This window comes from Bubalus kerabau, chromosome 9, assembly GCF_029407905.1.
Source record: "Bubalus kerabau isolate K-KA32 ecotype Philippines breed swamp buffalo chromosome 9, PCC_UOA_SB_1v2, whole genome shotgun sequence".
Lineage (NCBI taxonomy): Eukaryota > Metazoa > Chordata > Mammalia > Artiodactyla > Bovidae > Bubalus > Bubalus kerabau.
The window spans coordinates 51,373,571-51,399,672 of record NC_073632.1 but is presented as its reverse complement, the minus strand read 5'-3'; the positions used below and the strand labels follow the sequence as shown (position 1 = coordinate 51,399,672).

The window sequence follows — 26,102 nt, the reverse complement described above, 5'->3', positions numbered from 1 at the left end:
CTCCATTTTGGATCTCTGCCCACCTCCAACAATACACAGCTTAGGAAGCACATGTAGTTCAAGTTTATCACTTCATCTCTAGATTCATTCAATGGGCACATATTTTTCTCTTCAAAAAGAAAAAATCTTAAAAGTGGTAGACTTTCTATACTTTTCTTTTTACTTTTATAATTCATAAAACTTCAGTGATTGGAATCCATTTTCAAGTCTTGTTACCAAGTCCGAGCTCGTCTTGCACAACAAACAGGCCAATAAATTGAGAGACCGGTTGTTGGGGCAGAAATAGCGACTTTATTTGGAAAGCCAGCAGGCAGAGAAGATATCTGTGTCCCAGAGATCCATCTTGCCTGGGTTTGGATGCTAGTTTCTTTTATAAACAAAGAGTGGGGGTTGAGGAGGTAAAGTTTAAAAAGGTAATAGTTGTTGCAAATATTTCCTGGTTCCAACCAGACTCTGGAAGAGGTGTGTTAATTGCTTCATTCTGGCAGTCATTTATAGGTGGGCCTTGGTGAGGATGTTTCCTGTGAGCTAAATGAGGGTACAGCTCAGGCTTAGGGGGCAGGATTCCAAGATATGGGCCATCACATATACTTGAAGCTATAGGCAATCTCCTTTTAGTGATTAAACTGTAGCAAAAACAATAGAGAAGGAAATGGCAACCCATTCTAGTATTCTTACCTGGAAAATCCCATGGACAGAGGAGCCTGGCAGGCTACAGTCCACAGTGTCATGAAGAGTTGGACACAACTGAGAACAAAGACAATAGAATACAAAAGTTAAAGTAAAAGAAACAGATCCAGTTTGGCGTTAGATTTGATTTTCTTTGTTACAGTCCTAGTGGTCTTCACTTGCTTGCTGCTCTTCTTGGCTTATTTGTGAGCAGAAGCTGCACAAGGGCTGTGATTTAGGGTCAGTGTCCAGTTAATAAAAATAAATTGTGATACAAACATACATCTGTGGTAAGTCTTTAACACCTTCTCAATCATAAGATACTTTTCAAATGTTATGTAATTCTTTGAAGCTAGATGTATTTTTCTATCCCTTTATAAATGCCATCTGTAATTCCTAAGGAGAGATTTTCCTCTAAGGTGAACTTCAGCACTTACTTTCAGAGGGTAGAACTTTTTTTTTTTTAAGTCCTTATATATGGCGTGAACATTGCAGGAAGGAAACTGTTCAGAGTGGTTACTTATGCAGAGAGAAATATCATTGAGCTAAAGAAATTACTTTTTATTTCAGTTCCCTTCAATATTGATTGAATTGTATTTACTCTGTACAAAAATTACTTTTAAACAAAATTGGGAGGGAAGACAAAAAGAAATTGTTGCTGTTGAAATACCTTCACATTTTCTGTAACACAAAGAATAATGTTTTCTAAGACGAAGAGGTACAAAATGGATTTCTTAAAATCACTCCCATACATTTCTTCCTTGTTGACATTACCGCATTGATTTATGCCTCCTCATCTCTTAAAATGTTAGTACTTTGCCCTACTTTTTATCCTTGATTCATTGTATTGATAGAAATTCCGCAAAGGCTTTTATTTCTTCTGTGAAATATTAAAGACTTTAATTTTTAGTTCTGTTCATGAGCCTCCTTCTCCTGGTCCAGTATCTTCTTCTCAAGTCTTAAGTATATGCTTAAGAAATACATCAACCCATGTATCAGTTATGATGCTCAACTGCAGGTAACAGAGAACATTCGACTCAAAAAGGCTTAAAGAATGGTACATTTATATGCAGCGTAATAACTTTGGAGCTAGGGCAGGTCTAGGATTGGTTAATTCAGCTACTCAACAAAGTCCTTGAAGATGCAAATTGCTCTCACATTTCTGCCCTGCTTTCTTCTCCATCTCTTCTCCAAAGGCTAATGCCACTCCTGATCCCAGGACGGCTGTCACATTCGTCACATACAGGCATGATACTGGCCTGCAGGGAAGAACTATTACTTTCTGTAAACTGTCTTTTAAGAGAAAGACCTTCTCATGATTCCTTCAACAGATGTCCCTCACATCTAGTGGCCAGAATTGCATCAGATATAAGGTGAAGTACAAACACTGGAAAATCGCATGAACAGAGGAGCCTGGTAGGCTGCAGTCCATGGGGTCGCATAGAGTCGGACATGACTGAGTGACTACTTAAGTAAATACACAGACTTTAAGGATCAGGGAGACCTAAATCAATGTGATGGTATCAGCTAGAGAGATAGGTGTGGGCTTATGTCTTAGTCAGTTACTGGTGAGGGGACTTCAGGATTAGACCAATCATGACTGACTACTAGGGCAGGAAGCAACTTCCTCTGAAGCACATGGAAAATAGCTATCTGAACAAATCAGGGTTGTTAGCAAAGAAAATGTATGTTGGAGATGTGGCAGTTAGGCTTTGGGTTTGGATAAAGGAAATGGTTTGAGGTTAGGCAACCACCAGTGTCTGCTAAAACACTGCCTTTATTGGTTTCCATTCCTTTTAAATCTAATAAATATAATCCTGGGAACAGATTCCTTTGCCTGGCATAGCCTAGATTCTTCCCCTAACTGGGAGGAATCAGTTTTCACTTTATTTCCAGTGTTCAAAAAACATACAAATGCTTTTTTTTTTTTTTTTTTCCTTAAGAGCAATGACAGCAGAGCAACCAAGCAAATATAAAATGAATTTGTATTGCTTTCATATCAAAATCTGTCTAGCCATCTCACAATTTACTTACTTACTGTCTGTCTCCAATTTGTTTTCTGCACAGGATTTAAAAGAATTCTATTAGCCACATAGGGAAGTCATCAAAGTTTATTTATAAATGTGCTATGAGAATACCAAGTTGTCTACAATTCTGTGTAGGTTTTGAAGAATGATTCATTATATTGACTGATTGGAAATATACAGAGGGAAGTGTGCCTTTAGCCTCTTGTGTTTTTAGCGTTCTTGAGAGGTTGTTGTTTCCACTCTTTGCAGAGCTTTGGAGGTAGTGGACGGAGCACATGTGGCTGGAGAGTATGAAGAATTTACACTGCACTGTGGGGAGTCCCAGTTCTTTCACACCACCTGTGAGATGCCTGGTGCTTTACCTACAGAGTCTGGAATCGTTAAAAAGGTAATTCTTCATTTCCAATATTTGACTCCTAGGACTAAACACTTTACTGAATTAAAGCAGTGTAAAATATCATCTGTCTGGTTGAAAAACATAGTTCAAAAGATCGTAGATGCATTGGAGAAGGAAATGGCAACCCACTCCAGTATTCTTGCCTGGAGAATCTCAGGGATGGGGGAGCCTAGTGGGCTGCCATCTATGGGATCGCACAGAGTCGGAAACGACTGAAGCAAGTTAGCAGCAGCAGATGGTTAAAAGGTCATTTCATATCAAAGCACCGTGATAATAAATCAGGATCAAAGGATGAGTTTGAATCTTTGCTCTTTGCTGCCTTCAGAAGTTCTGCCTGGTTGTCATGGGTGCCTTTTGCAGCCTTTTCCCCTTTATATACCTCTAACTCAAAGATATACAAAGTAAAATGACATCAATATTTGGAAACAGTGATTCTTTCCCATAAAAAGCATTTTATTTACTTACATTTCCTTCCTACTGTAAGCATTTAGAGTTGTTACCATTCTATCAGCAGTTACATCTTAATATCTAGATGTTTGCCTAGAAAGTTCTAACAACTATATTGCTTTAAGATAAGCTTTTAATTGTGTTTCTTTAAAAGAAACTTTACTTTGCTTTAAAAGTTAAGTTCTAACTTAACTATATTGCTTTAAAAGTAGGAGATAAAAGTTTATTCTTAGTAAACTGCATCCTTTTACCCATGAAAGGACATGGCTTGTGCACTTGCCTGCAAGCAGCAAGATAAAATAAAGTCTTGACTCACAGTGTGACAGCTGGTTTAGCTGCCAGACTTTGAAGGCTGTATAATACAGTTCTTGTTACAACTTCTTAGAAGATCTCTGAGGGTTAGCAATGAAAGATAGTTCGTCAGGAAAGAAATCCCCTCCCCAAAGGAGTTTGTTTTAGTAATGTAGTATATTAAAAGTGAAGTAATTACTTAGTGCAAGATGAAAAATTTGGAGATTGGATATACAACACTGTGAATGTATTTAGGACTACTGATGTATTTAGGATTAAATGTATTTAGGACTGCTGAGCTGTATATTTAAAATGGTTAAGATAGTAAATTGTACGTATGTGTATTTTACCACAATGAAAAAATTTTAAAAATATCCTTGGTGATGGAAAGCAGTAAGAAAAAAAAGACATGATGATATCATAAGCTCATATTGTACAGTTTATTAGAAAATAAAAGTGGGTAGGGAAATTCAACAGAAAATTCTTTCTAACTCAAAATAGCATAATTTATCAACGAGTACCAGAAGTATAAAATTAAGTTTTATAAAATGGTGAAATGAAAAAATCAAATTTAACTTAAAAAATTAAATAACCAGGCTTACTATAATTTATATGTACTTTCAAATTGGCTTTACATTTTGTTCTTCTTTATAAGAAACAGTTTGTAACTGTAAACAAAACCTGATAAATCCAGTCACTGGCCATGAGTTTTGAGTTCTTTTCTATATTTGTCCCTTAATAATTATAATTCTGCAAGTGTCATGTCATTAAATATCTCATGATATTTACTGAAGTCCAGGAAACAGTTGGTAGCAGCATGTAAAGCTGGGCCAAAAGTAACTTCCCTGAGAGGGATGACTGTGAAGGGTCTGTGGAACTCCCTCCCTTGGTCTACAGTTCAACAGTAGCCGTGTCTTCTTCACGATACTCTCACCCTGTCTAGATATGCTCTCTCGACCCTTGCTTGCTCTCCCAGGATGAAGTCAAGGAGGGCTGGCAGGGAGAAGGAGGCCAGGCAGAACACTGGGAAAGGCAGACGCCTGGGACCAGAAATGGATGAACTGGGCACCCAGTGTGGGAAGGGAGCCAGGGCAGATAGAAGACAGGCAGGAACTCGAAGAAGGGAGAGCATAGGCAAAGTGTCGTTCTGGCTACAATGTCTCCACGTGTCCCCTGAAATGGGGTCAGCCAGGCACTGCCTGCATGCTCTACCTGCACCGCACCATCCTGCTCAGTGATGGTCAAATGCCCACAACAGGAAGAATAGGCTTCCAGGTCCACTTCTGGATCTGCTGGTTGTCTCTCCCTCTCCCTCTCTCTCCCCCTCCATCATCCCTCATGGGTCTGACTCTGGATCTTTCTCATCTGCATATTCTATAAGGACTGGAAGAAAAGAAGAGGCATAGTGCTCTCTTGCCTACTGATGGTGTTCTCAATTTTATGTCTCTTGAGATCATAGCTGAGATGTGTAACTAGACCATTTTCAGAAGTGTAGGACAGCTCCATACCACCAGTCTGACCAGTATTACTGAGAAACAGAAATTAGCTCCAAGTAGATTCTGGGTAATTCACACCTACTATAAGTGCCAGGGTGCCTCCCATACCTTTCAAAGGATTCTTCTTAGTCTATTCTCTGAAACGAGCCTGGGCATTTCCTACAGGATTCAGCAGATTTACTAGGCAATTGTATCAGCATCACCCTTGGTATCTTTCCCAGGCAGAAGGCCATCAGTTCTTCTTAAGATGCCTGAGTTGATCTAGCTCCCTAAGTTATATCTGTTTATTCAGACAAATGTTTCAGTTTTTTATTTGCACTGAAGTTAAGCCATGTGTCTTCCCCCAAACAATTAAGATGTATTCATTCTCTTTATGTGTTCTGCACACTCTATGTTATTGTGTTTGTTTACTTATTTAACATGTTAAAATTCCTTAGACATTCTTTAGAGCTGACAATATTGTATTGAATCCTCCAATTAAAAGAAGACATTTGTTCTACATGCTTGTATAAATGGAAACGGATTTTTAAATACTAAGATAATATTGCCTCTCAAACGAGTATATACATCAACTAGGAAAAAGAGCTTGTGGGTCCTCAGTCATGTCCAACTCTTTGCAACCCCATGGACTGTAGCCTACCAGGTTCCTCTGTCCATGGAATTTTCCAGGCAAGAATACTAGACTGGGTTGCCATTTCCTAGGTAAAAGAGCACAACCACAAATCAAAGCAGAATATTACTAAAATTTAAATCTTAGATGAGAAAAATCACCAAGGATTTTATTTTACACAAAACATTTTTTTCCTTTAAACAGCTACATAAAAACTTTAGTCAGCTTTAGAGTAGAAGATGTTTATGTAAAATATTTATATTTGTAACAGACTTTTCATATGAGAGAAAAGCATAAGAAAGTGGTATCATTAAGTGAAAACATATACCATCTATGATAATCATATTGAATAATTCTTTCTTTGCATGTAAGAAAGGATTAACCTTGTACATTAATATATCCTTTTGGTGTATTTTTATACTTCTTATATTTACTACTTAGTTCATTTGTAAATGAAAATGTCTTAATTCTACTACATTCTACTACTTAATTCTGTAGTAGAATTGTCACATTTTCAATCATTCTGGAGCCAAACTTAAGCAAGTTAAAGGGAATAAACAGGTACAGCAATTGTTTGATTAAGGGGAAAAAGCTGTTGTTTTTTTTTTTAACCATTTGGATATTTTTATTCTGAACTTGGATAAAGTCTCTATTTCCCCATCCTGTGTGTATGCATGTGTATAGTGTGTGCATGTGTACTTTTTAAAAGAAAAAGTAAGCCCTGCACCCTCAAACCAAAGTAACTATAATCTATAGAACAGAAGGAATTTTGCCAAGTCAGGGCTGCTCCTCTAGTAGTCATATGTACAGATTTTGATTCTTGTCTATGCTTCTCTGAGCCATCATTCAGGAGACATCTGTGAATCTTTCATCTCACTCTTGCGATTGGGATGCTCCCAAATCATCCAAAACAGACAGATATCTGCTTTGGTCTCAAGTACCTCAGAGGTGTTTCTACCACCATCACTTTTGACAGCTTTTTCATCACCCAGTTAATCTTATAATTGTCAAGGTGGAGTGTCCTCCAGCTTCCAGCCTGGCTATTCTAGTTTAGTCAATACGGATAACAATTCAGTTCAACAAGCATTTGTTCAGGTAGTAAAGAGGACAGAAAGATTTGGGAGAATGGCATTGAAACATGTAAAATATCATGTATGAAATGAGTTGCCAGTCCAGGTTCGATGCACGATACTGGATGCTTGGGGCTGGTGCACTGGGACAATCCAGAGGGATGGAATGGGGAGAGAGGAGGGAAGAGGGTTCAGGATGGGGAACACGTGTATACCTGTGGCGGATTCATTTTGATATTTGGCAAAACTAATACAGTTATGTAAAGTTTAAAAATAAAATAAAATTAAAAAAAAATATTTGCAACCTTAAAAAAAAAAAAAAAAGGACAGAACATTTCCTAACATGTTCATTTACCATGTTCCTCAGGTAGCTGACCACATGGAGAGGCAAGGTCCCATTTCTCTTCCCAACCCCATCATTTCTCCTTTTTCTCTCTTCCTAGCTGTTCTACATGGCCAACCAATTTTCCTCTGGATGGCCAATCCCCAGATTTAACTCATTTCTTAGGCGGGACCAGGTTCAAAATATGAATTACTCAAGAGGCCTCCCACAATGTAGGAGACCCTGGTTCAATTCCTGGGTCAGGAAGATCCGCTGGAGAAGGGATAAGCTACCCACTCCAGTGTTCTTGGGCTTCCCTTGAGGCTCAGCTGGTAAAGAATCCACCTGCAATGAAGGAGACCTGGGTTCAATCCCTGGGTTGGGAATATCCCCTGGAAGAGGGAAAGGCTACCCACTCCAGTCTTCTGGCCAGGAGAATTCCATGGACTGTATAGTCCATGGGGTTGCAAAGAGTCTGACACCACTGAGCGACTTTCACTTTCGCACTTTAAGAGGGCTCAGGCTTGTCTACCCAGCCCAATCCCCTGGAGCCCAGTGTTGGGTCTTCTCCACTATTGGGCTGGCCTAGGACACAGTGCACTTACATTGGTCACTTGGCTCCTACACTTTGTCTTTGATCACCCAGGTTACTAATCCCACCCAGAGCCCTTCTGAAGTTATCTCGCAAGATGTAAGACCTTTGAAATCCTGAGTTCCAACTCCCTAATGCTAGTCCTGAGAATGAGGTATTTACTTACTAAGTCCTTCCCAATAATGACTTCCTTGAAGGACTTATGAGTATCGTCTATCCCTTCCAAAACTGCATTTGACACTCCTGGTGGCGCTTCATCTTACCTGCATGTGTGATTAGAGATTGCTGGGCCTTAGAATTACCTTGTCCCAGATCTCTGCTTATATCATCTATCAGATCTTGATGTCATTTTACCCACCCCACCCTGGGACCCTGTCCATACTGGCTGCATGGAAGAATTCTTCCTGTGCTCTATAAGTACTATCCTAAAAGGCTAAATATAGTGTTAGGAAGGACTTCCCTGGAGGTCCAATGGTTAAGACTCAACACATCCAATGCAGGGGTACAGGTTTGATCCCTGGTTGGGGAACTAAAATACTGCATGCCATGTGGCCAAAAATACATACATATATATATATATATATAAATAAATAAATATACTGGTAGCAAAAAAAAAATTCAACATAGAGAGCGATGTGTACAGTATGTTACATTTTGTGTAAAAGGGGAATTGGAATATACATATATATCATTGTAGATGCATTAAGAAATTATAAAAGGATATATGAAAAACTAGTGATAATTACTTAATAGAGGCAGGGGGAAAGAACAGATGGGATGCAGGTGGCAGACAGACATCCTACTGTGTTATTTCTCATATTTTGAATTTTGAACCATTTGAAAGTATTGCCTATTCAAAATTTTTTGATGATGGAGGAATGACTAGATATGATTTAAGTTAAACTGTGATTAAAGGTCATACCTATTCATCCCTTCATCTTCAAAAAATTTTGAATAGGCAATACTTTCAAATGGTTCAAAATTCAAAATATGTGATTAAAGGTACACTGAAATGGTTTAGGAATGCATGTGTGATTTTTTATGATTCTCTGATTTGCTGTAAACAGTACCAATCCTGACTGCATTGCCCAAGGGGATGTCAGGTTGTTCCTAAGTTTCTTATTGCACCATTCTACTGCCTTTGCCTATAATCTCTCCCATGCCTAGAAAGTCTTCGTACTTGCCTACTTGCAAAATTCTACTCATCCTTTAAGATCCTGCTCAAACACCTCTTTCTTTGTGATCACTGTCCTGGAAAACACGTTCATTTACCATGGATATATCACGAACTCAGCACTTACCATATTGATTTTCAAATCTCTTTCCTTACCAGACTAGGAGGGCCTCAGGGTCAGACTGCATCTGTATGGCTGGAACATTATCTATAAATTTTGCATAAATGAAATACCGTCGGTTCGTAATAAAAGGTAGTAGAAAACAATGCTGTTGCAAATGTGCAGCATTTCAGCTCTAGTTTGGTTGAATTTTTATTTATGCTTTCAAAGGTAGAGAAGAAAGCCCACCAAATGTGTATATATACGTAGGCAAGCCACGTGTGGGCAGCAGAAAGGCAATGTGACTGTTTCCAGAGCATGACTCCACCTTCCTTCTCTAGCACTTAGGCTGGGGGGTTGCAGAGATCAAAGTGGATCATGGTGGCATAGGGAACATTGTTTCCCTGAAAAAGCTTGGTATTATTGGATGTAGCAAGAGCTGCCTTTTCTGCATAAGAAATTTCACATGTTGGGTCTTCTGTAGGCTGGAGAATGTTGCTTTAGTATCCTAAGAATGGTGATACAAAAGCAGGACATGGTCAGTCAGTCAGTCAGTCAGTTCAGTCACTCAGTCATGTCCAGCTCTTTGCGACCCCATGAATCGCAGCACGCCAGGCCTCCCTGTCCATCACCAACTCCCGGAGTTCACTCAGACTCAAGTCCATCGAGTCGGTGATGCCATCCAGCCATCTCATCCTCTGGCGTCCCCTTCTCCTCCTGCCCCCAATCCCTCCCAGCATCAGAGTCTTTTCCAATGAGTCAGCTCTTCTCATGAGGTGGCCAAAGTACTGGAATTTCAGCTTCAGCATCATTCCTTCCAAAGAAATCCCAGGGCTGATCTCCTTCAGAATGGACTGGTTGCATCTCCTTGCAGTCCAAGGGACTCTCAAGAGTCTTCTCCAACACCACAGTTCAAAAGCATCAATTCTTCAGTGCTCAGCCTTCTTCACAGTCCAACTCTCACATCCATACATGACCACAGGAAAAACCATAGCCTTGACTAGACAGACCTTTGTTGGCAAAGTAGGACATGGTATACCAGTTCTTTTTCTCTTAAAACCTAAATATCTGATCTTACAAGAAAAAGACTGATTGCCTGTGTATAGCTAGCTCTGGGAAAATCAAGCCTGTATATAGCTATCTGTGATACTGTGCATTTAAATGTATCATAGTCATGAGGAGGTAACAGGAAATCAATGAGTGATTTGTTGTTATTGTTTTTATACACCAAGTACATGTGTTGTCTTCCTTTGAGGTAATAACTATGGGTGCTGTTTATTTACATATGTATAAATAAACATATTAGTATATAGTAGCCAGTCCATTTCCCTGTAACCTATAAAGCTTTGTCTCTAGTCAGGTTTTTTTTGTTTTGTTTTGTTTTAAAGCTTGGTAATATATTCATTATTTTTCTTCTAAATATTTGTTTATTGCAAAAAATTTCAAATAGTATGAAACATACAAAATAAAGACAAATTCTCCCATTACACTTGAAAGTAGCTAGTTTGGTGTATATCCTCTCAGAGCTTTTTGTTATGCATTTATAGATATAGAGTTAGTTTATTTGTGCTTTTTCCACCAGAAGGGATCATATACTGCATTGTTGTTGTTCAGTCATTCAGTAGTGTCCAACTCTGCAACCCCAGGGACTGCAGCATGCCGGGCTTCCCTGTCCTTCACCATCTCCCAGAGCTTGCTCAAACCCATGTCCATTGAGTCGGTGATGCCATCCAACCATCTCATCCTCTGTCGTCCCTTCTCCTTCTGCTTTCAATCTTTCCCATCATCAGAGTCTTTTCCAGTGAGTCAGTTCTACATATCAGATGGCCAAAGTATTGGAGCTTCAGTTTCAGCATCAGTGCTTCCAATGAATATTCAGGGTTGATTTCCTTTAGGTTTGACTGGTTGGGTCTCCTTACAGTCCAAGGGACTCTCAAGAGTCTTCTCCAGCACCACAGTTCAAAGCATCAGTTCTTCGGTGCTCAGCTTTCTTGATAGTCCAACTCTCACATTCATACATGACTATGGGAAAAACCATAGCTTTGACTAGATGGACCTTTGTCGCCAAACTAATGTCTCTGCTTTTTAATATGCTCTCTAGGTTTGTCATAGCTATACTGTATGCAGTTCTCCAATTAGTTTCTTTTTACTAAGCAGTCTTTGTGATCACCTTTTCAAGTCAGTATCTATGCATTTGTCCCTTTTGAACAGTTAGTGTTCCATATGTAGTATGGAATATGGTAGTATTCCATATGTCTATTACAATGACTCTATTATTTTCTAGTTAACCAATATTTATGAATACTAAAGTTATCTGCACTTTTTAAAAATTTTTTTACATATTTCCATCTATGGGGTTTTTTGATCAATATTTCTATAGGATAAATTCTTTAGAAGTGAAATTACTAAATCAAAAGCACACTTATTTTTAGATGTTACAGATATTGTCAAATGACCCATAAAAAGGTTTTATCAGCCTAAGCTCCCAGCCAAAGTGAATGAATGTGCCTATTTTTCTACCACTTTATAAATGTAATTGATGTAATGTAATTGATCTTTTTCATTTTGCCATTCTGTTGATATCTCATTGTTTATACTTATAGTTCTTCAATTAAGAAAGAGGTTAAACTTTTTTTTTTACATTTATTGGCCATTTGCATTTCTTCAGTGAATTATCTTTTTGTGTTTTCTGCTCATTTTATGTTCTGCTCATTTATGTGTTGGGTTTATCTTGCTTATGATACTGTGACAAAGTGATAATCATTGATATTCAAAATGGATAAAAATTGTTTTTACAGGGAACATTTTAACCTTTTGTGTTCTTTTTTAAAAATAATTTAGTGTTTGGTTATCCAATTAGGGTTTAAATTTGCTCTTTGTTTTTAGGGTTGGGAGTTCTGTATAGGAGAAACTGTTAAGTTGTGAGAAACCAAAATGCTTCCCTGCTCTTATTTGAGAATGAGTATTGGAGGAGATGGGAACAGGAGTGGGGCTGCTGAAATTATACTTTCTGGTCATTCATGCAGTGGAACTAAATGACAGCCTCAGAAGAGTCACTGAGATGTTTTCCCCTCTCATTCACTCTAATTCTACTCCTGCGTGTCTTTCAGTCCCTTTGTTCAAATGAATTTCTTGAACTTACAATTTAAAATATTTACAACAGTCTTAGATTCAAACTACCAAGGACTGAACATTTAAAGTCCTTCTGGATTCCGTTTCTAGTTCTGTCAGGAATCCCTGGCTGATAATCATCCTGACCAGCATGCCTGTCTTGTAAGGAAATCGTTAATGATTGTAAAGCCCAGGGCATATACAGAGCTCTCTGTAAGTAGTAATTATGGTTATTGTTCTCTGACATCCTTAAATTTCAAACAGAATTCCTACCAGCTAATGTAGTTCAAGCAAAACTTAAAGCTCTTGTGACATCATTCCCATAATAAAGAGGTGTGGCTAGCCAGTGATGCTCATTTGTTTTCCTGAAGACATCAGGAGAGGATCATACATCATTTTGGCTGTAGAGATGAGAATGTGGGGCTTTGTCTTCTTTTGAATATTCTAATCATAGAATATTTGTTTTGATCAGAAATCCCTCATTGGGGATCCATTCTTTAGTCAGGAACAAAGCCGTCTGGCTACGCTCAATGACATTTGGGCCAATTGGAACCATATCTGGTTGCTTATGTAACTCTAGACACCCCACTTCTTCTGCAATTACTACTTCTGTCCTGAGGAGACACTGAAGACTGGTCCGATCCAGAACCTCGATGGGGGGTCGAACCTGCTGTGGGTGTGGCTGTGGCAGGTGCGATGGGTGTGCCAACAATCGCAGCAGGAATGTGGACCCTCGGAATAGATACCCTGACTCCCGGAATAGATATGAAAATTCTAGAAACAGGTACTATGCCAGGGATCTTGAGGTAAGTCCTTGCTGAGGGAATCCTTCTGAATCATTGTTTTGTCCAATGTCCCTTTAACAACAGAGCATGGGTTACATGGTTGTGAATGAGAATGTGTTACTGTTTCACAAGGTTAATGCCATTTTCATCTTAAATATTTGAAAGTATCTTGAGCACTATTTATTCATATACTCAGATACTTTTTTCTTAGTGTTAAACAATTTTTTTTTTGTTTTGCAGTCGGTTAAAGCTTTACTCAAAAGGGCAATGCCAGTGAGGGTAGCTCCTGCTGCACACTGTTCTCTGAGACAGTCCTCCCTGCCTTAAGCTTTTTAGAACTCCTTACACTGTAAGAGAACCATGCTGCTTCACATTCTCTCAAAAACCACTTTCGTTTGTGCTGAGCTTGTTTGCAGTTTACCAAGTTCGTAACTGAATCAGATATTAAATCATATAAGGGTGTTTTAAGCAGTGGAATATTTTAAGAGTCTGGATCAACAGCTCAGAACTGCTTTTTGTGTACCTAATTTGACAGGAGATGCTCTTAAAATTGAGAGGTGACTCGAGGTCTTAAACCCAGTGGTCACTCACTATTTCCAGTCCCTGTTTGTAAAAGCCAGAGTGTTGTTCCAGTAGATTTTCTGTGCTACTTTGTAACATGTAGGGTAGCCAGCACCCACAAGCTTGAGCTTGCCTTTGATGCTTATTCATCCCCCTCTTCTCCACCTGTAATATTATACATCTGCTTTGTTTTGCCCAGGAAAACTTTGAAGCTACTGGAATGGAATGTATAGAATGTGTATGTCAGACTAGTTTTGTAATGTGCTTTAGGAAAAGCAAGCTGTGTGTACTTCTGACCTGCTGTTTTCCTCAGGATGCTGATTAGAGTGTAACCCATAATCTATTGAAATGGTAATAGATTTAAATGTATAAATATGTGTTTGTGTGTATATACATATGCATACATATATTTATGCTTGTGTGTTGCACACACACATGCACTCAGACTTTTGAAAAATATCTGAATGTTAAATCAGCAAATGAAGGTGGAATAAAACTTTTGAAGTTAGTACTTTGCAGACCACATTGGTCAGATGGATCTCTTAGCCATTTCTTATATTCAAGGCTGAAGAGAAGGGGCTTAATATTTTCATTATTCTGTGCTTAGTCCCATGATTATTGATTTTACTGTCTTTTCTTCTTAGTAGAGCTTTGATATCTCTCTGCCATTGTACATAGTGATTTTGCTTTTTGGAAGCTTTTGTCAAACATCATCTATAGAGAGGTCAAAATTTTACAATGTATCAATTTGTGTCCTTTGCTAATTAGTGGTTCACTATCAGCTACCAGGGGGTATTTTTAATGACTTTCAACCAGCAACATGGAAAAAATGTTCAGAAGAACATGGGGGAAAACAAAAACTTGTGACTTGAGGACAACAAGATAACACTAACTTAAATGCTTAGAGCCTTTGGGTACCATGTGATTGTGAGAGATCTCTGTGATTATGACAATTGTAACCTAAAAGAATCTCTCCAAGGCAACCTCGGTCATCTCAGTGAACAGTGGGCCATCTCACCTAATCTCCTGCTGACTTTGAGTGTAGATCTTAGAAACTTGAATGTGCTGTTAACACATCAAGATAATCTGAACAAGAACCCCAAATAATGTGGAAATTTTTTACTAGTTGATTTTGTTTTAATAGTATTTTAAAATGAAGATCGACCAATTTAGAAAATGAGGGAAGTAGAGACTGATCTGTCATTAATAGTAAAACTCCCAACTTAGAGCATCTCCCTGTTGGTGATAATAGAAAGAAAGTGAAGTCGCTTAGTCGTGTATGACTCTTTGCAACCCCATGGACTGTAGTCCACCAGGCTTCTCTGTCCATGGGATTTTCCAGGCAAAAATACTGGAGTGGGGTGCCATTTCCTTCTCCAGGGGATTTTCCCGACTCAGGGACTGAACCGCGGTCACCTGCATTGTAGGCACACGATTTACTGTCTGAGCGTAAATGGACCAGGGATGTCCGTTGGTGATAATACTCAAACCAATGCAGAGGACTTTGCCCTTGGGTTCTCTCATAAGCTTTTTCCAAAAATAGCTAAAGAGACTATCAAAATACTTCTAATAATTAACTTCTGTGAGTTTACCAAATAAGTGAAGTTTCATCATAATGTATATGTTAATTCAAAATATTGAATTTTTTCAGGTATTTTACAAAATGACAAAACAATGATCAGTACCTTTTAAAAAGAAACCTCTTTGATTTCCTGTTTTATTTTAAAACTGTAATAGTCCAAACTGGCTAAAGTAATCTAGTAAATAAATACCTATGAATACAAAAAATTATGCCTGATCAATATCTATTCATCTTTAAAATTCAAGTTAAATATTATCTCATTTGTGAAATTTCCCTGAATTCTCAGTTGGTATTGTCTGATGTCTCTCATGTTCTCACAGAGTTTTATAATATCCCAAGTGATTTCTTCATATTATTATTCAGAAATTATATCTCTTCTCCACTACTCTACAGCAGTGTATTCCCATTCACATTTTATTTACACCTAATGCTGCGCCTGTGGTATACAAGACACTCAAAACTGATAATTGCAATAACTGGAAAAGTGAATTATAAATACAGAAGTATTAGCCCAGAAACCAGAGCTCTGATTTCAGCTCTGCTTTAGACCAACTGTGTTATCTTGGGTGAGTTATTTATCCTTGCTGGGCATCAGCTTTTAATTTGTAAATTAGGAGATGAGAATTGGATGAGACAGTACTCTGTAGAGCTCTTGGGATCCTCTGAGGTGCCCTGGAGGCTACAACAGCAAGAAAGGGATGGAAGGAAAGCTGGATGCGAGAGGAACTCCGGCTTGCAAGCTTCATGCCTTGTCTTCACTCAGAGATGCTGACTTATTGATATGTTTGTTTTCTATATGACTAAATTCCTCTATAACTTCTTTTGAATAAAATGCTTTACTGTTGATAAAATCATGAAAACAGCTGGACTAGATTACTGATAATGTTCATCTAATTCTAATGTCTGTAATCTTATGTAACATTTGTATTAATTTATTATCATATTGCCTTTTAAGAGAAATTTAATCTCATTGCTCTCACTGACTTGTTTAAATGTTCACTGCCCCTCCCATATATATCTTTTCTGTTCTGTTTGTGCTTAGCCAACTTGTCTATTAGAATTCTGAGTAAGCTGCTTGCCCCTACCAAATGTTCTTTCATTCGTAAAAAACCATTCTTAAATTTAATGAATTGTTTTGAAATTCATTCCTATCTATCTGAGCATAGAAACCTTGAATATCTAGTTTTATCTACAAATCTGGTGAAGATATTCTTAATTACTTCCTTCTGGTCATTTATGAAGTCACTGAGTAGAATAATATTCAGGTTGGAGTTATTGTGTGTGGGGGTGGTGATAGTTGAGTAAATTGATATTCTGACTTTCTGTGGTGTTAGCTGATCTTGCAATGAGTTGTCTTCTCTACCCTCATCTTTTTTAAAAATGATATTTGAAACAGCAAGTATTATGAAATTTGTGAGTAAATATTGATTGACAGCCATCTAAAGTACTAAATAGAACAACACATATTTTTACAGCATAAATAATAATGACGGAATTAGCAGGTAGCTTACAGGAGGAAAGGAAAGAAGCAGGAAAAGGTCAAAATATGCAAAATAAGGAAAGAGATTCAAATACTGATGCACTCAGCATTCATTCAAAGCTCATTAAATGTCCCTAGTGCTCCCACAGTTTTAATGCTAGAATTCTGCCAGTGGCTTATCCTTTGTTCCTTATGTTTGGTACATGTGCTATTTATTTATTCATTTCATGCTTGTTAATGAGGTACCTTGGGAGTTTCTCCTTTCAACGAAAATGGAAGGGAATGAAAAGGGAATTGTTGGAAATACACTGACTAATTCAGTCCCACAAATTACCAACAACTTACCCTAAAACCAGCCTAAAAGATATGACAAACTGATTTTATTTAAGATAAAAAATAAGATCCAATATATCAATTACATTTGACACATTGTTGTCCTGTCTTACAATTAGGAAAGGCATTAGAATCAAGGTGATAGTTGAAAATATGAGATGATAAATTAAGCAAAGTAGAATGTATTTGGTTAGAGAATGGTACAGAAAGAAAACTTAGGAAGTAGAATTTTTTTTCAGGAATAAGTATGTGGTGGTATCCAATTTTTAAATACAGAGAAATTGTTGTAAAGTCTTGAGCAAAGAAGCATTCATGATGAATGTAATATTTCAGAAGTAGAGGCATTGATATTCCTGGTGTGATAGAATGGCAGGGTTGAGGAAAGTAAAAAACTGAACACAAATGGGGACTGAAATCTCAGAAACCGCCCAGGAGGCTTTAAATCCAGTATGGGCTTGTATTAACTTAGAGGCTGTTGAATGGGTGAAGTCAAGAGATCTGATGATGGGTTGCATGTAGGAGAAAAAGTGGGTGGAATGAAAGTTTTTAAGGTTTTTAGTTTGGGAGGTTAGAAGAATGGTATTCCTTGGTGACAAATGAAATTCTTTAGAAAGGAAGACTGCTTGCAAGGAAAAATGAAATGTTTTTTAGAAAATGTTATCTTTGAAGTAGTAACTTGAAAACCAGGTAGAAAGTTTCAGAATCATAAAACAGTATGGAGAAATAGATTTGGACTACCATCAGAGAATGGAAAATTTTCAGTTGTTTTACTTTGCTTTCTCTCTCTTCTCTCTCTCTCTCTTTTTTTTTTTTTTTAAAGTGAATTGACATCAAAATTCATTTGGCAGAAAAATCTAAGCTAAACTCTTATGAAGCAGTTTATTATCTTTAATTATCCCATTTACAGCTTCTCCAGTAGCTCAGTGGTAAAGAATCTGCCTGCCAAACAGGAGACTTGGGTTCAATCCCTGGATCAGGAAGATTCCCTGAGGAAGGAAATGGCAACCCACTCCAGTATTCTTGCCTGGAGTATTCCATGGACAGCAGAGCCTGGTAGACTACAGTCCGTGGGGTCTCAAAGAGTTAGACATAACTTAGCAAGTTAACAGCAGCATCCCATTTACAGTGAATTATCATACATATTTGCTGCAGAAGTATTAATCCATTATGGTACACACACATATTACCTTTCCAAAATCTGAAGATTCTTACTTTTTAAATACTTCTTGCCCTAGTGGGCTTTGCATAAGGGATTGTGGACCAGTAGTAAAAGTTTGAAGAAAGAATGCCATTGATGGGATAAGACAGAATCATCCATAACTAGGAGTCATCTATAAAGTCCAATAAATGATGAGAGAATGAATGATTAAACTTAATAAGAAGAAACATTATAATTCACAGAATAGAAAGTAAAATTGAGATAGGGAATTCAATACATAAGTTGAAGGGGATAGTGGATTTGTCAAAAAGAAGGATAGGGCTGAATTCATAGAGTTCTTGAAGATTATGGGAGTAGAGGGGAATGGGCACTGGCAGCTAGGAAAGGACCTTGAGGTTTATTTACAGGTTGAAGACAGCAATGAATGGATGGGGAAGATTAAAGAGAGACTGTCAGTGGGGTAGCGGCCCAGAGGGAAAGTTTGCTTGCTAAGATAGACCAAGGCAGTTGTAGAAGCTGAAAAGAGAAAGGAGAGGGGACTAGAGTAGAAGTGCTCCAGAATGAGGGACTCTTTTGGGAGGTGTAAACTTATCGTGAGGCAGATCTTGAGCACTAGTGGACCATAGTTTTGGAGATGAAGGGAGACACAGACTAGGCACAGGCTATCAGAATGTGAAACTAACACAAGAAGGAATTCCTGCTGAAGTTTCACTTTTCTTTGTAGAGAAAGAAGGTCACTACCCACCCACCCACCCCCCCCCCAAAAAAATGGGTCTAGGGGAGAATTGAGATGATTGAGAACTATGTGGTTTTGGCATAATCACTGATAAAAGCATGGTAGGAAGTCAACAGGAAACCGAGGGTGTCAAAAGGGCCAGAATGAGTAAAACATCATAAATCTATAGTCCAGATGTGCACAGAGTACTGTTTGGCTGTGGCTCTGTTGTTTTTCAGTGTGATCTGTGATTTTCCAGAAAGTAGGATCTTTTATACGTGCCGGCAGACATGTAGATGTGATATGTGAAGTGACGCACACAAAACGATCAGTTGTCGTTTGTCTTCCCAACAGTGAGCAAGTGGTTATCCCAGGACTGTCTAAGGGCATAAGTGCCACACTGCAGTTGTCTCCTTACTGGTCTCTCTGCCCCCTTCTTTTGTGCTCTTACCCCCACCATTCTTTCTGCACAGAGCAGCAGTGTCATATTGTCAAGGCATAAATCACATCCTACAATTGTACTTCTCTGCTTGTAACTCTCTAATGGCTTCCTATCACACAGAGAAAACTCAGGACTTTTTATAATAAATTTTATTGGAGTATGGTTGTTCAGTTTTATATATATATATACATATATGTATTCTTTTCCAGATAATTTTCTCATATGGGTTATCACAGAATGCTGAGTAAGTTTCCCTGTGCTATACAGTAGGTCCTTAATAGTTATTTATCTTATATATAGTAGTGTGCATGTGTTCATCCCAAGTTCCTGATTTATCCCTCCCTGTGTTTCCCCTTTGGTAACCATAAAATTTCAATATCTGTAAGTCTGTTTCTGTTTCGTAACTAAGTTCACTTATATCATTTTTAAAAATTAGAGTCCATGTACGAGTGATATTATACGATGTTTGTCTGACTTCTTTACTTACTGTGATAATATGTAGGTCTATCCGTTTTGATGCAAATGGCATTATATCTTTTTTATGGCTTTTTTATTAGTATTCCATTGTATATATGCATCACATCTTTATCCATTCCTCTATTGATGGACATTTAGGTTGTTCCCATGTCTTGGCTATTCCAAATAGTGCTGCAATGAATATTGGGCTGCATGTATCATTTTGGATTATGGTTTTCTCCGGATATATGCCCAGCCGTGGGGATTGCTGGATCATATGGTAGTTCTGATTTTAGGTTTTTAAGGAACCTCCATTCTGTTCTCCCTAGTGGTTGGGTCGATTTACACTCCCAACCAACAGTGTAGGGGGTTTCCCCTTTCTCCACATTCTCGACAGCATTTGTTGTTTGTGGACTGCTTAATGATGGTCATTCTGATTGGCGTGAGGTGACAACTCACTGTAATTTTGATTTGTTTCCCTGATAATTAGTGGTGTTGAGCATTTTCATGTGCTTTTAGACCATCTGAATGCCTTCTTTGAATGAAAGTCTACCTAGGTCTTCTATCCATTTTTTTGATTGGGTTGTTTATTTTTTTGACATACAGCTACATGAGCTGTTGGTGTATTTTGGAGATTGATCCCTTGTCGGTTGCTTTGTTTGCAAATATTTTTCTTCCAAGAAAATTCAGTTCTTTATACAGGTTTACAAGTCTTTCATGAATTGGTCCCTACCCCTGCTCAGCTCAGACTCCCCGCCCTCCCCCCCGACCCTGCTTGCTCTACCTCAGCCACACTGAGGAGGTACTTGCGCTGAGGTCTTGTCTGTCTTGAGAACTGGACCCTACCTGTTTGCCTGGCCTGAAACTCACTGCCCCCAGGCTCCACAGGACTGATGTCTTCTTGTCCTTCACAGCTCAAGTGTCACCTCTGCAGAAGGGCCAGTCATCGGCACCTCAACTTTCATGACTTATCTGCATAATACATACTGCTATATATTTTTTGCCTATTTGTTTACTTGTTATTTTCTATTTTTCTCCCCTACAGTATAAACTCTGTGAGGCAGAGCCCTTTGCCTATTGTTTGCTCTTCTGACCACCTTCCTGAGACAATGTCTGGCACACACTAGGTACTCAATAAATGTCTGTTGAATGAATGACTAAATGTTTCACTGTACCTTTTATTTTCAAGTTAACTTCCTTAGCCATTTTGTTTTTTAATGGCTCCCTAACAGTAGGTATTGAGCACTTTGTTCAGTCTTCTTTATTTGATTTATTAATTTCTTTAAAAAAATTTTAATATAGTTGCTTTACAGTGTCGTATTAGTTTCTACCATTCAGCAAAGTGAATCAGCAATACGTATGCATATGTCCACTCTTTCTTGCATTCCCTTCTCATTTAGGTCAGCACAGAGCATTGAGTAGAGTTCCCTGTGCTATACAGTAGGGTCTTGTTATAATTTACTAATTTCAATTTGACACTGTCAGTACAGGACACTGCTTCTCTTTTCTACTGTTCTGTAACTGTTGAGATTGTCCCTACAGTGTTTCCTAGGCAGTCAGATCTGAAACCTGTTTTGTTCCTTTGTGTCACAACCTTCCCATCCTCTGCCCCAATTAATGGCATTAAAAGGGGGGGAAAAATCTTTCCTTGCAGCTATCTTACATAACAGAAAGTCAATATTTTTGATCAGGATCCAGTTTTGTAACAAACAGCTTTGGCAACTCTGCCCCATGGAGGCCCATGGAGTCGACCCATATAGAGATAGTAAGCTGTCACATGTGCTGCTGGGGATGGAAGGGCCGTGGGGGGTGTGTGTGTGTGACTGTGCGTGTGTGCAGCACTCAGGCTTCCAGGCCATGTCTGAAGTCTCCTCAGGGACAGGGAGCTTCCCTTTGTCCCCAAGGTGTTAGTATAGTCATTCTTATCCAGTCTGTTCAACTGAAGCCTGGTGAACACAAAGCTCTGAAGTGACTGAAAGCTGGCCATAGGTAAGAAGTTAAACAAGAAATATTAATGAAATAATTCTGCACCATGAAAAGGATGACTCTCAAATAGAAAACCAAGAAACAAGTATGTAGTCATAAAGAAACAGGGTGGGTCTACTAAGATCACCTTCCTCAGTGATTGACGTGGTTCTGCTGGGCTCTCACAGGGTATAATTACCATGTGTCACTCATAAAGGGACATGCTACCTGCCTGTACCAGGAAGCCTCTTTATAGTTAACCCAGTGTAATCATTAATTAGCTCATACACAAGCACCTGAGTTGGTATCATTATCTCTGCTTGGCAAATAAGGAAAAGCAAGGGTTATTTGTGCCCAGACTCCAAGTAGTGTGGGCTTGGAGTCTGGGCTTAATAAAGAGTCCTGGAATTCTTGAACTTGAGTTTCGTGCACTACAGTTTCAATGTATTACTTTGTTGAACACAGTCAGATGGAAATGACCCAAATATGGGTTGTTCTTGCAGTATTTTGGCTCTACCCTTGTGGTTTTCTTCATGATGGGAGGCTACTCGCTGCTTGGCATGGTTGGGGCTGGAGGAGGGGACATGGGCATGAGGAAGTGGAAGGAAAATGCATCCTGTGATTTCTAGTCTTTAGGCAGAAGTTACTTGAACTAAGCTTTTTGAGGATATCTCTTAGGTCCAAAGGTTATGTTGGCTTTCAGTGAGCAGGGTTGAACAGGAAACTTGCTCTCTCCTTCCAGAATGTTTCTGGTAAATCCTGTAAGCAAAAAGCAGACAAATCTTGACTTTATAGGCAGTATCCTAGTATCAGGAATGGCAGAGCTATGAATGAGCTATGAAAACAGAGGAAACACATGTATACCAATGAGTGGATCTTCCCCGAAAGCATTTCAGAGTACCTGCCTGGCCTGCTGATAGGTAATGCGGACCTGGATTCACTGTTCATATTTCCACAGGATCATCTGTATTTTTAATCTTCTCTGTATATTATTCAAATGAACACAGAAACCTTTCTTTACTAGATAGGTGAAAAGTACTTGGGGATTAATTTCTAGGACATCCTACCTCAGGAAAAGTCCTCTTAAACGAGTGCTTGACAAAATCTCTTGAAGCAAATTACTCTCCCAAGGAGACGACAGCACTAATAAGCAGGTGACAAGTGAGGTGTGGGTCAGGAGTAAACAGGAGCCTCGTCCCTTCCTAAAGTGTGTTTTAGCTCTATTAGGTGCTCTTTATGCCAGACACTCAGAAAAGAATCCTCTATTTGCATACCATAGACAAAAAGGATAGAATAAACAAAGATAGATAATAACTAGACCAAAAAAGAAAGAGAGAGTCTTTCACGCTCTATCTCTTATTTTTGGTCTGGTTTATTTATTTATTTATTTTTGGTCTGGTTTAATAGTAACTGTCAAAACATTTCTTTCAACAAGATGGGCTGACCAATAAAGTGTTCACTTATTCAGGATATTTTTAAGCAAAAGATACTTACTCTCTGAACACAAGGCATATCAGTATGAGTTTAGCTTCTCTTTTGCAGGGAGAGAAAAAGGTCACAGTATTCATTGAAAAACTTTGCAAACATAAGATATCTGCTTTATATCTTTAATCAGAAGTGGAATCTGAAAAAGTGTTTTTCCTTCAAAGAGTTATCAGAGTAGGAATTGATTTTGTTGAGTTATGTTTTTTATTTTTAAGGTAAACTTGAGACTGTCATGAATACTAAATGTGGAAATATGTTACTTAGATATTTTGGAAACTGGATGTCTATGCCTAAATTGTGATACTTGGCTGTCTGGACCTTTGGGAAGTGAGTTGCTGTAGACAGCTGAGTTTTATAGACCACTTAGTGTTTATCCTTGTCAGTTAGAAATTCTTTTTTTTTTTTTAATTGTTTTGAGTAAAAACCATCTGAAGATATGTTCATTCATTATTTCTTTTTTAAGCAGAACATGCTGAAGTTATTTAGCTTTTTTTCTTGATAAAGCATGGTTATTATGGATAACAGCTTTTTTATGGAAATACAATAATGTTCTGATAGCCTATTGAAGTGTATCATTCTGTCTGCTATTGCAGCAAATTATTATTCCTATATCATTCTTAATGGCTTTTTCTAGAAGTTTTCTTCTTATTACCTGTCATTTCTTTTGTCACTGTGTACTTAAAAAAAAATATTTTAAAGTACTTAAAGTGTTGCAATTAGTTACATGTTTGGAAATTAGCTAACCATGCTCTTTACCAACTTCTGGGCAGTCTTGTTTCCTCTATACCTTCCCTACTTTCCCACCTTACATCTGGATTAAAAGCTGATTTCAACATTAATATGAACTCATATTTAGCTTAATACAGGTACAGATGGTTACATACGGAAATAGTTAGACATGTTTGTATATACACCAGGTAGTACACACACACAGATTTACTCAGTCAGCTGAGCGGGCCTAGAAGCAATGACATCTCAATAGCAACAAGTACACCTAGAACCCAGATCTTGTTTCTGATACCGTTCTCCAGTAAAACAAACCAGGGCTTCTTGAAAAAGTGGCTGATTTTAGGACTGACGCACAAAATATACAAGATGGACCTGGAATGTCTTACAGTGCCAGAAAGTAAAAATGTGCCACACACACACGCTAAAAGAGGTATGTTAAAAGATCCTAAAAGCTAACTGAAATAGTTCCCAACAGCCAAAACGGGAAAAATTTGAGCAAAAAAATAAAGAAAGCAGCATTGTATTATAACTCAAAGTATTAAAACAAATATTATTGCATCTGTATTGAAACAAATAAGTGAGTGAATGAATAAATAAATGGAGGAGACGAGACAAAGCTCCTATGCAAAAAAAAAAAAAAAATTACAAAAATTTATGAAGATACTGCACCTTTAAGGAGGGGAAGCATACCACCCCCACTCCACACAGTGACTTCCTTACAAAGAGTATACTATGGGAAGGGGATGAAAGAGTAATTTCACAGTGGAGAAATTTGACAAACTTTACCAAAGTCAACATCAATAACCATAAGTCATATTGATAGTATGTACACTTGATATAATATGATGAAAATAGCACTGACCCCTGTATTCTTCTTCACCAAAACCTATAATCCCTGTCTAATCATAAGAAAAACACCAGATTCCAAGAAAGGCTCATTCTACAAAAGATCTGAGCCTTACTCCTCAAAACTGTCAATCATCAAAACCAATTAAAGTAACTCATGGCCAAGGGGAGTCTAAGGAGACATGATAGCTAACTATCAGCATATCATATTTGTGTCTGTGCTTTATCTCTAAAAAGTAATATAAAAGGAATATAAAAGGAATATAAAGGAATAAAAAGGAATATAAAAAATGAAAACCATCGATTTATTAGGGTTATATGACACTGGAAAACTTTTAATCTTTATAAGTGTATATTCATAATATTAAGAAAGTCAATTATAGAAGAGAGAGCGAGCAGGAAGGAGATTACATTTCTAATAAGGGTGACTTATCACAAACAAGAGAAGAAAGGGAGACACAGGTGATGGATACAGCAGAACTGAATAAGAAAGAACAGAAAAACAGGAAAGAGAGGAATGAGGGAGCGGGGGAGAGAGAGAAAATGAAGAGAATGTTGGTAGTATTCTGTGTTCCAGTAATGATAATAGCTGATCTAGACAATCTGTTTTGCCATCCCTCTTTTGGATTCTTGATTTACTATGAATACTAAACATTGTCAGAATAAGACTGAGTCTTCTTTCTTGCCTTTTTTTTTTTTCTTCTGTGGTACATAAGATAATTTCTGGACATGTAATTTCAAAACATGTTTTGGTCAGTTATCATCTTCTGCACTAACCATGAAAGATTTGTCCCAAATAAACTGAGACAAGCATGTATTTACTTATTCACTGAAGGTCTAATTCTTGGGAAGTTTGCTTATGATTTTATCTTTATAAAAAGAACACCGCTTGCTTAGAAAAGATGGAGACTATGGTTACATTTGCCAAACTACACTATGACTCAGAAGATAAGTTGTAGTTGAAGAAGGATTGGAAAAAAACCAAACATCAATGAAACAAAGGAAGCTGTGTCTTGTTGCTCGTTGAGTAATGTATCTGTGGTCATTTTTTAAGCTGTATGTTCAGATATTGTCAGTTGTGACTGGGACAGTTTTGCCAGTGTGTTTTTAATGTTAATCTTCCTGCTGTTCACATACTGATATGTTCCTAGCAATAGTTACATGTGTAGTGACTTGCAAATTTTTATAATTGTACTATATGTATCTCTTTTTAAAATGCTTTTACTTTTAAGAAGATGAAACTAAATTTAACTTATTT

General features: G+C 37.9%; 1 protein-coding gene across 1 annotated transcript in view; it reads left to right on the top strand.

The window, feature by feature from the left end:
- CRYBG1 (crystallin beta-gamma domain containing 1) overlaps positions 1–26,102 on the top strand; it is a 248,824-nt gene that overhangs the window by 117,191 nt on the left and 105,531 nt on the right. Inside the window, exon 2 of the mRNA XM_055535300.1 lies at positions 2,946–3,084. Coding sequence (XP_055391275.1) covers positions 2,946–3,084 — 139 coding nt within the window. The remainder of the gene's footprint in view (positions 1–2,945; positions 3,085–26,102) is intronic.